At 44.6% G+C, this 15392-nt stretch overlaps 1 protein-coding gene across 1 annotated transcript in view; it reads right to left on the minus strand.

Moving 5' to 3' along the window:
• Nucleotides 1-15392, minus strand: part of PLEK (pleckstrin) — a 322392-nt gene that overhangs the window by 161701 nt on the left and 145299 nt on the right. The window contains exon 2 of the mRNA XM_086927734.1: nt 11373-11528. Within this exon, the coding sequence (XP_086783860.1) occupies nt 11373-11528 (156 nt within the window). The remainder of the gene's footprint in view (nt 1-11372; nt 11529-15392) is intronic.

Below are 15392 nucleotides of genomic sequence, written 5' to 3' on the forward strand. Positions count from 1 at the left end.
GAATGACTGTCCATTCCAGACTAGGACTTAGCCCTCATGAGATTGTGTTTGGCCGCCCAGCCAATATCTGGGGTGTGCCAAGGCCCAAGAGACTAAGCGAAATAGAGCACCCTGTACTGCTTGACTATTTGCACGAATTGACAACTAAATTGCATGTTTTACACCAACAGGTCCACAGCTCCTCTCCACCGGTGTCTGACGATCCAGGCCATGCCATTGAACCTGGCTCCTGGGTTCTAGTTCGGAACTTCAGGCGAACCAAGAACGAGGAGCCTCGCTGGACCGGACCTTTCCAGGTCTTGCTATCTACCCGCTCTGCAGTACGTGTCCAAGGGAAGAAGAACTGGATCCACGGGATCCATTGTAAACGGATCCCTCTGCCCCTTCCATATGACCGATGGGTCCAGGAGGGAATTGCTGACTCTGAGACCGAGTCCGTACCACGCTTTGCACTCTTCAGCGATGCACGATTGAAAGGAACTGGTACCGAAAAGGAGAGCGATCGTATTCTGCAAGGATTCGTGCCACCGTCAATGCAGATGGACACTACAAAACCCGAAACATTGTTTGAAGACCACATCGCACCGGGGAAACAACGGTATAATCTAAGGTCAAGAAACACGAACTAATAAAAAGCAAGCCTATAAGGTTTCCACCCCAAGAACTATTTTTGATTTTACAGCTCTCTCGCCCAGGGAACTTGCTCATTTTTGATTTTCGAACCGCCATCCGGTTCTGCTGCTAGGGTCGCGGTTGATAGTCTGGGGAGTGCAGCTGGAGACGCCTAGGTCAACGGTTCTGGTCGGTCTGAGGGAATTGCCCCGGACTGAACAGAAAGCACTCCTTGGCAGAATCAATCTCCCACCGCGGGCAGCAACTAGAGGATGGAGTTTCCAAGGGTAGAGAGACCTGCTAGATCCACGAACTTTAAAAGGAAAATATGCACTGTGATGGCCAGAAAAAGATTCTTGATAATATGTATTTTAATGTTGTGTAGCATAATGATGTTCTTGGTTGGCTATACTTTATTCACATTTCAAGTTACCTTCGTAAATAACACTCAGCCCACACCTCCTCCTACCATTCCTCCACACTCCTTTCACCCCCTACTTGAACACGAGTCTGCCAGAAGACTAGAATTTGTAAATAACTCATTCATCCAGCTCCTACACCAGCACCAGTCTATAATGAACACATCGAACTGTTGGATATGTGGACTTATGCCGCACACAACAGACAAGGGTATCCCTTACTTCGTCCTGCCATTCAGTTACTATGGTTCTCTGTGGGCTTTCCAGACGATGTTCCTGTTCGCCATAGAACCATATCCACCACGTCCCACAGGGAGCAATTCCAGCAACAAGGCACTAGTGGCAGGAATAAGGAATATGAGCAGGGATATCGACACATACTGAACGATTCCCAAAGATGAGTTCACCCCGTACAGTAGATGGAACATCACTCAGTATGGGATTGCCCTGAGTAAGAGCCAGAAAACCAAGAAATCCTCCCCGGTTTGGATAGTTCCCCACAGAGGTCGCCTATGTCTGCAAGGTATTGGCAGGGATCCCAAAGCACAGTTGGGGAAGAGCGTATGCACGGAAACGTATGTGTTTGCCTCCCAAACTTCCCCTCCATTCTTAGCGGCTAAGGGTACATACTTCGTCTGCCATGACAAAGCATACACATGGTTGCCCCCTGACTTCTCGGGCACATGCTTTATCTCGTTTCTGCTGCCACCCACCTACACGGCCGGGGCAGATTACCATCAGACAAGGACAGTTAGGGGTGTCGTGAGTCAAGACGACACTGCGGGTCAAGAGTTTGGAGACTTCGCAAAGGGTTTTCTGCCGTTTTGGGGGCCTATGGTGAACAGCAGGAACATCCGCCAGTTAACGAGGGTAGTCGAATCTGCCGTGACCGAAACGGCCGGTGCCCTTAGTAATTTGACAGCTGAGCTTCAGTCGGACAGACTTATGACTCTTCAGAACAGGGTCGCCCTAGATGTCATACTTGCAGACCGTGGTGGTGTATGTAGGGTGATCCAATCCAGTTGCTGCATTTTCATCCCTGATAATGCTCCGACAGTGTACCAGGCCATCTCCAAACTGCACAAAATATCTGATTCCCTTCACGTGGAGAAAGGGGATTGGTCCCTGCTAGGGTGGTTCTGGGAACTGATCTCTGCCTGGGGATGGAAAACTCTGATCTTCATTGGGATGATCTTAGCCATTCTGTTTATGTTCTGCCTGTTTGTGCAGTGCGCTCCTGCAATATGTGGCCTCTGCACTACTTCATGTGTAAGGAAGCCTGTGTCAAGGGACGAATTGAGCAACAGAATGATGCTACAGCAGCATCTCCGTGAATTTATTAATACAGATTTGGACTCAGATTAGCATGAGTTATTGCCTAATATGAGGGCAAAAGGAGGGTCTGTGGTTCTGAAATTCTGGACCCTGCTATAATATGGTACCGAGGCCCGACACTCGCGTCAGAAAATATCATCGTACCATGACGAATTTGGTATCGGCAGGCCGGTAATGATTAGGACATTATCCCTATGCATTTGCGTCGTGATTGAGCGATGCTAACCCCCTTAAATCATGGATTCCGTTCTGAACCCTCGGACTCCATTTTGCGAACAGGCATCCGTCTTGTGGCTTGCCCTCATGCTTGGGCAGCTCCTCGCCCAGTGGCCGAGTAAGATAGCATCAATGCACAACATGCCATAAACCATTCACTACATACAGACCATGTCTTCTACAAACATACACCTGTCCATGTTTCTTGTTTATGGCCAGTTTTACAATGAGGAGGTGCCCGATTTTATTGGGGTTTCATCGATATCTGATGGGAGTTCTGGGCCTGGCTGGGTAATCCATCACAAACTGGACATCTAAAATATGGGTTGGCCGACATGACTGTGCTTTTTGCTCTATTATGGAAATATGTATATGACCGTATTGTAAACTGAAGAATTCTTGCCTGCAGCTGTTATTTCTGTATATAAGGAGAAGGCTGGTTCTGTAAAAACGAACAGTCTCCTGAGAACTTACGACCCGTGCAGTTGTAATTCTAGGATGCTTGTTACTTGGTTGCAGCCAATAAAACTCGATCTCTGACTTCACCTAGAAGACTCTTGGTTTCTGTGGTCCGGAACAGGGAGAACTCAGAGGTCATCGGGTGTTATCCCCTGGCACCACCGGGTTCCTAAAAACCCGGCACCTCAGTATCATCAGCGTAGTTAAAAACTCTGCAGCCCGTGTTGACCAGGGATGCAATCAGAGGTTGTAGGTAGAGATTGAACAGTAGTGGGGACAATGCGGAGCCCTGTGGCACCCCACACTCTAAAGTCCCCACATCTGATATCAAATCCCCCAGTTGTATCCTCTGTGTCCTTCCCAAAAGAAAGGATTGCAGCCAAATAAAAGCCAAGCCTTTGACCCCAAATTCGTCCAGTCTTTCCAGGAGCAGGGCATGGCTGACAGTATCGAACGCCGCTGACAGATCTAAAAGAATCAGGGCGCTTGATTTCTTAGTGTCAGCCATGCCTCTTAATTCACCCAGCACCGAGAGCATCACCAACTCGGTGCTGTGATGTGCTCGAAACCCTGCCTGTCGCTCATGGAGTAGACAATGAGACTCCAAGTGAAGGGATAGGGACTTCAGGACATGCTGTTCTAGAATCTTAGAAAGAAAGGGCAGCTGGGAGATTGGTCTATAGTTCTTCAAGACCGCAGGGTCCGCACCGGGTTTCTTCAACAGGGGCCTAACTCACGCTTCCTTAAATTCAACAGGTAGGTACCCCGTTTCAAGTGATCTGTTAAGGAGAGAGATAATACGCTCCTCCAAAATGGGGCGTGCCACGCGAAATACACTAGGGGGGCACGGGTCCGGAGGGGAGCCAGATTTAGTTCTACCCATCAATTGCTCCAAACTCAGCGCATCTATCTCTGGGAACTCCACAATGGTACAATCAGTGGGATTATAGGGGTCAGGGTGTAGGGCAAGTCCATTCATCGTATTACTTTTTATTTCCGAGATGATGTTCTCCACTTTCTCTAGGAAGTATCCCTGAAAGGTGTTACAATTTATGGTAATTTCTGAGCTTTCCGGTTTCTTGCTCAGCTCAGATAAGGTTTTAAAGGTCTCTTTCTGGATATTCCCAGCCTTATTTAAGCGAGACTCATAATGCTCCGCCTTTGCTTGCAGTATATGTTTTTTATACATATGAAGGGAAACTTTATACTGATCCCTAGCTATGTCGTGTTTAGTTTTCCTCCAGGATCTCTCCGAAGCCCGGAGCTTCCTTTTATGTTCCCTCAGGAGCGGGGTGAACCATGGAGCTCCTTTGCCTGGTCCTTTAATGAGCTGTGTCCTTTCAGGTGCTATCTGATCGATGGCTTGACACAAGCTCCACGTTAAATCTGTGTATTCCAGGTCCAAGTTGCTTCCAGCACCAAAAGGTCGGGCCACTTTCGGAAATGTCTCAGTCAGGGTTTTTAAATCAACCTCATTCTATTTACGGGTTTTCCTAACTCCCCGAGACAAGTGGCTTAAATGGCCATCAATATGGACTTCACAGTTCACTAAATAATGGTCAGACCATATACATGGTAGAACGTCTCTGAGGATCACGTTTGGATCCGAGGTCCATACAAGATCAAGGGTATGACCCTTGATGTGTGTGGGTACTTCCACGAGTTGTTTGAAGCTCAAAAAGGACATTATGGTATCCAATTGGCGTGTAGCCAAATCCTTATGAGGATTTTCCCAATGTAGATTAAGTCTCCAACTACCACGATTTTTTTATATCTCGTGCAGAGGTCAGACATAATGGGAGCAAATAGATCATTGAATAGTGGGGTAGAATTAGGTGGACGATAGACCGACAAGACTACCAGGCAAGAATTATTCAAGGTAATCTTTACCCCTAGCAGGTCAGCTAGGTCCACTGTTTCTGACAATATTCTTCCTACTGACAGATTCTTTTTAATTAGGATCGCTACCCCCGTGCACTTCCTGCACTGTTGTGCCATATCGCATCATAGTTATTTGGGAGAGCCGCAATTATGTCTGGCATGGAGTTATCACCCATCCAGGTCTCTGTGAGAGTCAGAACATCAATGTCATTATCCTGAAGCAGAGTATAAATCTCCATATGATGTTTATGGAGCGATCTAGTATTTAGACTGGCTAGCTTTAAAAGAGAGGGCTGGGCTCTAGGCTTGCTATTGTAGGGTCGTTTGATGGCATACTTATTCAGCTTTGCCAGAACTGCGGGGTCTGATAGCAGCTCACCGTTATCTAGTTGGAACAGCTCCTCCGACTAGTAAACTAGCCGATGGCCAGAAGTCCAAGCCCCGGGGCCCGTCCGTGCCCGGACGGGCGCAGACAGGCTGGACTTTGGCAAGACTTCGGCGATGCTCAGGCGAGCCCGCAGCGCGTGACCGCTGCGCGTCAGCATGACCGGTTTAAGTACCGGTCTAGCGTCCTTGTGATGACTAGACCGTGCAAAGCTTCTGGGCCTTCACCCCCCACCCAAGATGTCCGCCGCAGTGCTGCTCGAGGGAGAAAAGGACCCGCACCAAACGCGGTGTATTTCAAGTTTTATAGTGCAAGTGAGTGGCCGATTTAAAAACACGGTAGAAGGTAGAAATTAGCACCAAGCAAAATGACAAAACGGGAATTTAAAAAGATGCTTGCAATAGCTCCTGCAATATCGCCCCTATGAGCGCGCTACGCTCTGCGCTGCTCCTTATAGTTGCAGAGTAGTTTCCAGTGGCAGGCCGCCTAGTTTACCCGGTTTAAGTACCGGTCTAGCGTCCTTGTGACGACTAGACCGTGCAAAGCTTTTGGGCCTTCACCCCCAACCCAAGATGTCCGCCGCAGTGTTGCTCGAGGGAGAAAATGACCCGCACCAAACGCAGTGTATTTCAAGTTTTATAGTGCAAGTGAGTGGCCGATTTAAAAACAGGGTAGAAGGTAGAAATTAGCACCAAGCAAAATGACAAAACGGGAATTCAAAAAGATGCTTGCAATAGCTCCTGCAATATCGCCCCTATGAGCGTGCTACGCTCTGCGCTGCTCCTTATAGTTGCAGAGTAGTTTCCATTGGCAGGCCGCCTAGTTTACCGGGTTTAAGTACCGGTCTAGCGTCCTTGTGACGACTAGACCGTGCAAAGCTTCTGGGCCTTCACCCCCCACCCAAGATGTCCGCCGCAGTGCTGCTCGAGGGAGAAAAGGACCCGCACCAAACGCGGTGTATTTTAAGTTTTATAGTGCAAGTGAGTGGCCGATTTAAAAATAGGGTAGAAGGTAGAAATTAGCACAAAGCAAAATGACAAAACGGGAATTTAAAAAGATGCTTGCAATAGCTCCTGCAATATCGCCCCTATGAGCGCGCTACGCTCTGCGCTGCTCCTTATAGTTGCAGAGTAGTGTTGGTGGCTTTGTTGTTCTTTTTTGTGTTTCAATTTGCCAAGTGCCTTGGGCTGTTTCCTAGCACAAACTATCCCTTTTGTTGCTGTGTGCCCAAGAGGAATGACCCGAGACTTATTAGTTTACGTGCTGTCCCTAGTTAGACAATGTCAACGTGCTCTACATTGGTCATCCCAGACACTTAATCAATAGCCTATAATCAATCCTGAAGCAGGAGGCAGACATGCTTAACATCCTAAACACATTACTTCTGCTCTTAAGGGAATACACTGGCTAACTATCTCAAAAACTATCTCTTTCTAATCCCTCAGAATCCCTCAGTGGGTGATCCATAGTACAGAAAAGCCCTCTGCATCACTCAGTGGGTGATCGATGCATAGTACCGGACCAAACTCTGTACTATCCAAACCCAGGCCCTTATAGTCAAAGAAAGAACCTCGTGTCCAAAATGTTCGAAATAGCGATTTCCATAATATCGAAGTTAGTAATATCGACAGTCATAATATAGTTGTTAAAAATATCAATTTTTTTAACAGTGTTTTAAGTGTTAGTATATGTGTTAGAAGTATGTATTATTTTTGTAATGTATGTTTGAATTTTTTAAAGTAAAGAATTTTATGTTATTTAATTTTTGCGTAATTAAATTCCATAGCGGGTTCTGGGTTTTTAGGGTAATAGGGTGGGAAGTAATGTAATTATAGTAAATACTTTTTTTTTTAGGAATTATTAATTATTTGTAATTTAATTTTGTGTTTTCATTCAGTAGCGGGTTCTGGGTTTATGGGGGATTAGGGTGGAAAGTAATTTAATTGTTATTAAGTAATTATGTATTTTTATTTATTGGTATTGATAATTAATTTATTGTAAATTAATTATTAATTGGTAAATAATATTGTTTATTAATTGGTAATCATTTTTATTAATTGGTAATTAATGATTATTAATTGATTATTTGATAATTATTTTAATTATATTTTTTTACTATCTGTAGCCGGTTGTGGGTTTATAGGGGAATAGGATAAGAAGTAATTTAATTTTAATTAATTAATTATTGAAAATATTTGTGTGTATTGATAATTATTATTATTATTATTATTAATGAGTTTTATATCGCGCCTGGTTACCCTTGGGCATCCCCGCGCTCTTCCAGATAGACGCACCATAGCAAGAGACAAAAGAGTTAGGCAGGGAACAAATGGGTCTTTAAAAGTTTGCGAAATCGTAAGGTACTCGACTCAAAGCGCAGGTATAACGGAAGGGAGTTCCACAATGTTGCCACATTTATGGAAAATCTTCTGCCGCCAGTCCTGGCCTTCCTTACTCTCGCAACTTGCAACAGATGTAGGTGATCTGAGCGCAAGGCACGGGGGGCCTTGTAGGATTGGACCATCTCCCGTAGGATAGGTGGCCCTTTCCCCTGCAAGATTTTGTGGGCCATACAGAGTGCTTTAAAATTCACCCTCTCTCTAACGGGGAGCCAATGAAGCGCCTTGAGCGCAGGGCAAGCTGATTGGCGTCTGGGAAGGTCCGTTAAGAGCCTAGCAGCGGCATTTTGTACTTGCTGCAGTTTATTTAGGGTTGTTTCTGGAACCCCCAGAAACAGCGCTTTGCTGAAATCCAGCCGGGAGATAATGAGTCCCTGGATTAGTAGCCTCCTAGAGGCCATCGGGAGTAGAGGTAAGATCTTCCGGGCAGACCGGAGCAGACCGAAACACACGCCTGCGGTCTTTTTAGTGTGTGTCTTAAAAGAAAGGTCCTGCTCCAGCCACACCCCCAAGCTCTTAATCTCCTGTTTGGGGGTGGGTGCCGCTCCCAGACAGCTGGGCCAGCTGCTCGGGGATAGGGAGGGAGGGGAGTTCCCCAGCATCATCAGTTCAGTTTTTGAACCGTTAAGTTTAAGTGCTGAGCTGCACATCCAGGTAAAGATCTTGGATAAACATGTGTGCAGCCGGTTGGGTTGGTATGCCGACTGGGGGAGCCCTACCACCAACTGGGTATCATCAGCATAGCTGATGATCTTGATACCCAGTGGTAGCACCACACTCTCCAGTGGGGCCATGTAAATGTTAAACAGTGTGGGGCTCAACGATGAGCCCTGTGGCACACCGCACTGGAGAGGAACAGATGTTGACTTCTCATGGCCTTCCCAAACCTCAAACGTCCGGTCTTTCAAAAAGAACGCGAACCATTTCAGGGCCATCCCGGAGACCCCCACCCCTGACAGCCGTTGGAGTAACACCTGGTGGTCTACGGTGTCAAATGCCGCACTGAGGTCCAGGAGGATCACTGCCACCGATCCCCCTGAATCCAAAATGCTCCTGGCATTCTCCACGACTGCCAGCAGGGCCGTATCCGTCCCCTGACCGGGTCGGAAACCTGTTTGGGAATCACCCAAAAGGGAATTAGATTCCAAAAAACCCGAAAGGCACCTATTCACAAGTTTCTCTGCAACCTTGCTAAGGCCAGGGAGCAGAGAAATGGGCCTAAAATTAGCAAGGTCGGCGGGGTCCAGGCTAGGCTTCTTCAAAAGGGCCATGACAACCGCTCCCTTCCAACTAGGGGGCACCACACCTTGGGAAAAAGAAAGGTTTATAAGGTCCGTCACTTGGCCGCCGATGGCGACCTGCTTCAGATATTTCATATGTACAGGGTCTTTCGGAGACCCACTCTTCACGGTCGCCAGGACGCCGAGAGCTTCCTCCACAGTGACTTGACCGAAGGAGTCCAACTTCACTGACCGCACCCCGGGCTGAGACCCTGGGTTGCCACCAGAGGGTGTCTCCTGAGCTAGCCGAGAAAGAGATGCCAAGATGTTTTCTACTTTGGTTTTGAAGAAGGAGGCAAGTTTTGAACATTTCTCACGTGGGTTATCGTGAATGACCGGAGGTTCAGGAGTATTCAGGAGTTCTTTGATGACCCTGAAAGATTCTTTCGAGGAGTTGGAAGAGAGACCTATTCTCTCCTTGAAAAACTCAGCTTTCGCTACCCTGATGGCGGATTTATAGGTACCAAGAACCGCACGATATTCTGTCCGGCTCTTTTCGCTCCAGTCCTTCCTAATTAGTTTACTGTTATTACTTATTAATTTTTTATATTTGAAATTAATTGGTTGTTAATTAATTAATAATATGTAATTAATTTTTAATACATAATATTTATTGGTATTTATAATCAATTAATTATTACATATTTTTTAATTGGTAATTAATTTTAATTACTTTTTTATTGGTATTGATAATGAATTTATTTTTATTTAAATATTACATTATAATTTTCCCTACAGTTGCACTCTCTGGAGTGGGAATCGTAATTTTTACCCCTACGCTATCCAACGCTTTCCCTACTGTTGCACTTTCTGAAGTGGGAATAGTAATTTTTATTTTACCTTCCCGCTATCCAACGCTTTCCCTACTGTTGCACTCACTGGAGTGGGAATAGTAATTTTTACCCTCCCGCTTTCCAATGCTTTCCCTACTGTTGCACTCTCTGGAGTGGGAATAGTAATTTTTACCCCTACGCTATCCAACGTTTTCCCTACTGTTGCACTCACTTGAGTGGGAAAAGTAATTTTTACCCCTACGCTATCCAACGCTTTCCCTACTGTTGCACTTACTGGAGTGGGAATAGTAATTTTTACCCTTCCGCTATCCAACGCTTTCCCTACTGTTGCACTCTCTGGAGTGGGAATATTAAATTTTACCCTCCTGCTATCCTATGCTAAAAATATTTAATATTTTATATTAATGTTACGTTAATATATATATATATGTATTAAAATATAAAAACGTATAAATATATTTTTAACTATTTATTAATTTTAAGGTTATTTTAGTATTTTTAAGTATGTTTTAGTTAATTATATTTATTATTTCATTAATTTTAAATTACTTTTAAGACATTTTAAAAATTCGATATTTTGACTAAATAAGGGCCTCATTAGGAAGGCGGACGGACCTGCGTCCGTCCGCCACCCCAGAGTAGGAGGGACCGTCCGCAGGGGCAGCGGCGGTCCCTCCGTGCAGATTAGGATGTGACCACCACCCTGGCGGTCACATCCTGTATATTTAACATTGCGGCGGGTGCTGCTTGAAGCAGCACACGCCGCAATGTTTAATAAAGCATGTTTTCCTTTGCGTGCCCCCAAGGAAAAGTCTGTATGCCTTTCCACAGCGGAAATGCCGCCGTGGAAAGGCGTAGGACGGACGCCATCCTAATAATTCTGGCGGTGTCTGATAGACACCGCCAGCCATGTTAGAGCTTTTCCGCCGCGGTCGGAAGGCGACCGCGGCGGAAAAGTGGCGGACGGAGAAAAGATCACCCATCCATCCTAATCTGACGGGGGGTCTTTTTTCTGTCCGCAGCGGTTAATCCGCATCCTCCGGGCCGGCGGTGGCTTCCGCCGGCCCAGAGGATGCGGATTAACCGCAACCCTAATGAGGCCCTATAGTTTTTTACAACGATATTTCGGATTCGATATTTTTGTACTTACCTGTTTGTAGATAGGAATTCAATATTTTGGTATTCTATATTTTTGCCTCGATATTTTGGCAGGTCGATATTTTGCTCCTGGATATTCTGTTAGTGATCCAAATTAAACAGCTACTTTGTTGCCAATCCAGGAAATGCTATGGGACAACGTTAGGATTAGAAAAGCCTTAATAAAATGTTCCAATAAGAAAGTCACGCACATTGTTTTTTTAGTCATTTTACATTGCGATGCTATTGTGCTTTGTCACTTTACCCTTCCTCAAGTTACGTTCCCAAGTGGCAACTGTAATATGCAAAGCTACCGCATGTATCATGAGCCTGTTGAGGGAGCAGGCTGTGCAGCTTATTGATTTTTCATAGTGAGGGAATAATTTTACTCCATATTGAATTATTATGTAAATATACATGCTTTAAAAGAGTATATAATAGTTGCAAGTACTTACCATCCTTTTACTAAAATCCTGGCAGGGACTAGTGAGGGCACTTCCTTTTAATGGAATCATTCCTTTTGGGCTGTTGTCACTTTTCTTGTTGTAGAACTCCAGCCCATCTTCAAGCAAAACAACCCACATTGGTTTCCATTTGTTAAAAATGCTACCCTGCAAGACAAGCAATGGAAAACAATCTGCATGAGTGATGCACACCATATATTCACCCCACTAATATCCAGTGGTGGGAATTGACAACATGGCCCACCCCAGCACGATGTTTTAGTTAACATAACGGTGGTAATTCTTGACAACTTGTGGGCATCCATGATATACTGCTCGTTGCCCGCCCTGGTAATGTGGTGACCCTAACAAAATGGCGGTAATGCCCAGCACATTGTGGACATCCGCGTGCCCTGGTCTAAAGAGGAGTGGCATGTCCATTTTTTCCTAAGGCAAAGGAGGTTTGTTCCTGATGAGAACAGTTCAAACAACAAGTATTTGTTCATCTAATGACAGTGGGATAGTTTGACCTCAGTTAGTAATTTTGTCTCTGTTGTCTCACTTAGTGATGTACATTTCTGCATACCTGAAAACCTTGTTCGCATTTCTGTTGATGAAGTTTGATTTAACATTTGATTCTATAGGTCTGCTAATGAGTAGCACCTGGTCATTAGTCCCTTGAGGCAAAGCTGCTTTCTTTCGCCAAGTGATGTACATGGGTGACGCAGGCTGAGATGTTGCTGTGGTCTACCAGTTCACCATCAGTCAGAACCTGATTTGGTTGTGATCTCAGAATGCAATGCTCTTACATCTATTAAAACTGAGTGATTGAAACATCGATTTTAATTGAGGCAAGTCAAAGTCGAGAGTGGAGGTCCTATTTGACTCTACTGTCACTATGGGGTTTCCACAGAGCTTAAAGGCCCTACTCATTAGTTTGGGTGGAATGTATGATATTACAATGCATACATTTACAACGCATGTCTTTACAATGCAGTTTTTCCATCACAACATCCTTTACAACGCACTCCATTACATCGCATGACACTGCATTGCATTTTTCGAAACAACCTTTAGAACGCATTCCATTATATCGCATTATACCTTTACAACGCATACCTTTACAATGCACACCATCACAATGCATTTAAGGTAAGTATTGGATAGTATAGGGGTAAAAATTACTATTCTAACTCCAGGGGGTGCAACAGTAGGGTGAGTGTTGAATAGTGTAGGGGTGAAAATTACTATTCTAACTCCCGGGGGTGCAACAGTAGGGTATGTTTTGGATAGTGTAGGGGTACTATGCATTGTAATGGTTTGCGTTGTAATGCCTGCGTTTTAGTGACATGCATTGTAAAGGATGTTGCGATGTAATGACTGCGTTGTAAGTGTAGTGCGATGTAATGGTTGCGTTGTAAAGGATGTTTCCCGTTTGGGTGTATGCTAGACCAGTGATACTCAAAAGTACGGACCGGGGGCCGCATGCAGCCCTCCTGACATTACATGTGGCCCCCTGGTCAACAGTAGAACTAGGCTGCTGTTTTATTGACTCAGCACAATTATCTGAAGTTAGAGAAAGGAAGTTTGGTGTCCCTGCATTGCTTAACTTTAGGAACAGCATCATTTTGCTGCATATATTGCATCAAAAGTGCAAAAATATCTTAAGGTCCATTCAAAAATCAAAAAGTGTCTTTCATTAACATGCAGACGAACCATTTCACCATACTACATTGGATTATGTCAGTGCATTGAGAAGTATTTTCTTTTTGAGTTATAGTTTTCAAAATTCTGAAACATTAATTCCCCCTCCACTCTGAAAACAATGCCAGTAGTAAACTAAGTGGCAAGTCAGATGTTATATGCAGTCTTTGGATGGCCTGGTGCGTATTATACATGAATAACATTATAGTTTATAAAATCAAACACAGAAGGTTTTGTACAGCGCAGATCCTGAAGTCATGGTTTTCTTACATGCAGTAATGAAGAAACCGCAGCGACAGCATCAATGCAGCCTCGGTCACATCAAAAACAAAACTCAATCTCCCCCACCCCTCCCCCTCCTTTTCTGGACTAACTGACCAGGAGCCCGCTGGCCGTATTTATTCACCCACGAAGCTCTGGAGCTGTAGATTGTAAGGGAAAGCTTGGTCTTTGGAGGTCTTGCAGACCCTCATTGCAGAAATGGGTACCAGATTGGGTGCACAATCGATGCCAGGCGCGTCTCTTTAAAATGCAGAATGTCTATGTTGGCCAATTAATGTGACCCCTTTTGTTTAGGTAGAATTCAAAAGATTTGAAGTACCCTGTGCGTCCCTGTCCTAGCACCCATATTACATTTATGTGGCATTGTGTACACATGTCGAGTTTGGAGAGTGCGCTCGGTGTAAGCATCTTTCTATACACAAGTGTACACCCGTCTGTCTCTCTATCTGCACTTCTGTCGAAGTCTGTAAATCTGTACTGCTTGTGAATGCATTTTAATTCTATTGCCACAGTTCTACCCCACTCACTGCTGGTGTTTACAGGTGTTTACAGAGGTCCTATGGGGCGTGTGTATATTTCAGGATTAGGCAGGGGGTGAAAATTGGATTAGGGTCCTGGGTGATTCACCGTCCAACGAAAGGCTGGGGCAGTGTTTGTCCTGGGCAACTTCTCAAATTAACCGGGGATTACTATTAGCTCTGCGTGTAATATGTTTGGTTTATTCCATCAGTAAGGCCGCTAAAGCTCTGCTTGTCAGGCACATGGACACTTATCTCTGCTTAAAGGATAACAAGGGTTTATGGTACATCATCCCCTCTGATATCACTTTACTTTTCAACCCTAAAAGTGGAAACTACCAACTTTTTCAGCACTTAGGAGCGAGGATGTTTAAGAATAGATGATATACTGAAAAACACACACAAAATCGAAAAACAAAAGACACAACTGCGTATTTTGAGTCTAAAGTTATATTTAATGTAAACAATGTCGTATTTGAACACGTATTGGCATAGCCAATAGGTCTCGCTTTTGGGACCTTCTAAGTATTTAGTTAGGCAGCACAATATCTTTGGTGCAACAACATCAACCGTTACATGGCTGAACACTTATAAGGTCCCAAAGGCGAGACCTATTGGCTATGCCAATGCTTGTTTATTGTTGTGGACTGATCAAGCCCAAACTTCCTTCTACCTTTAATATACCACCAAAGAGGGGATTGGTAGTATGGTTGGGTGACCAGTTTCCTAAATGTTCCTGGAATAGACTTTTATGTTTTTCATCACTTATGAATGACTCACTCCTAATTTGCAAAACTTTCATAGATGTATATACTTTTCTTGCTTGATGCTGTCTCCTATAGTTCTTTACACCATTTCAAATATCCCTGTGTCTATTCCCTCTCAATTTTTAAAGAAAATTAACAAGGTCCTCTCTTCCTTCCTATGGAACAACAAGAAGCCTCGGATGTCCCTCTCTAAATTAATTCATCCTACATCTGAGGGTGGAGTAAACTTCCCAGATTTTCCAGCATATCAGAAGGCATTTCTGCTGCGCCAAGCTTCCTGTTGGTTACAGGACCCTACCTCTCCTTGTTCTTTGTGGGCTAAGATTGAGCGCCTTTTTCTTTCTCCCTTCTCATTCGCGGAGTATCTATCTTTCTCCCGTAAACCTTCTTCGATTCCCACTCCTATCCACAGATTCACCACCAAGCTCCTTCTCTCCTCCAAGCCCTACCCTCCCAATTCCATTGCTGACCTCCATTCTTCCACAATTTGGCATAACAAATACCTTCTAATTCATGATAAACCATTTTACTAGAAGTCCTGGAGACAAAAAGGTTTAGTTTGGGTCTCGCAATTATTCTCACAATCCACCTTTCTGCCTTTCCCGACACTCCGTTCTTCCTTTGACCTGCCTGCATCATTTGCTCCCAAGTACCTTTAACTCAAAACAGCGGTGATGACTTCATATACCTGGCTACTATACGCACAGTTACCTCCCTCCTCCCCTACAAGTGTTACACAACTCCATTCTCTCCTTCGTACT

This window comes from Lissotriton vulgaris, chromosome 6, assembly GCF_964263255.1.
Source record: "Lissotriton vulgaris chromosome 6, aLisVul1.2, whole genome shotgun sequence".
Classification (NCBI taxonomy): Eukaryota; Metazoa; Chordata; class Amphibia; order Caudata; family Salamandridae; genus Lissotriton; species Lissotriton vulgaris.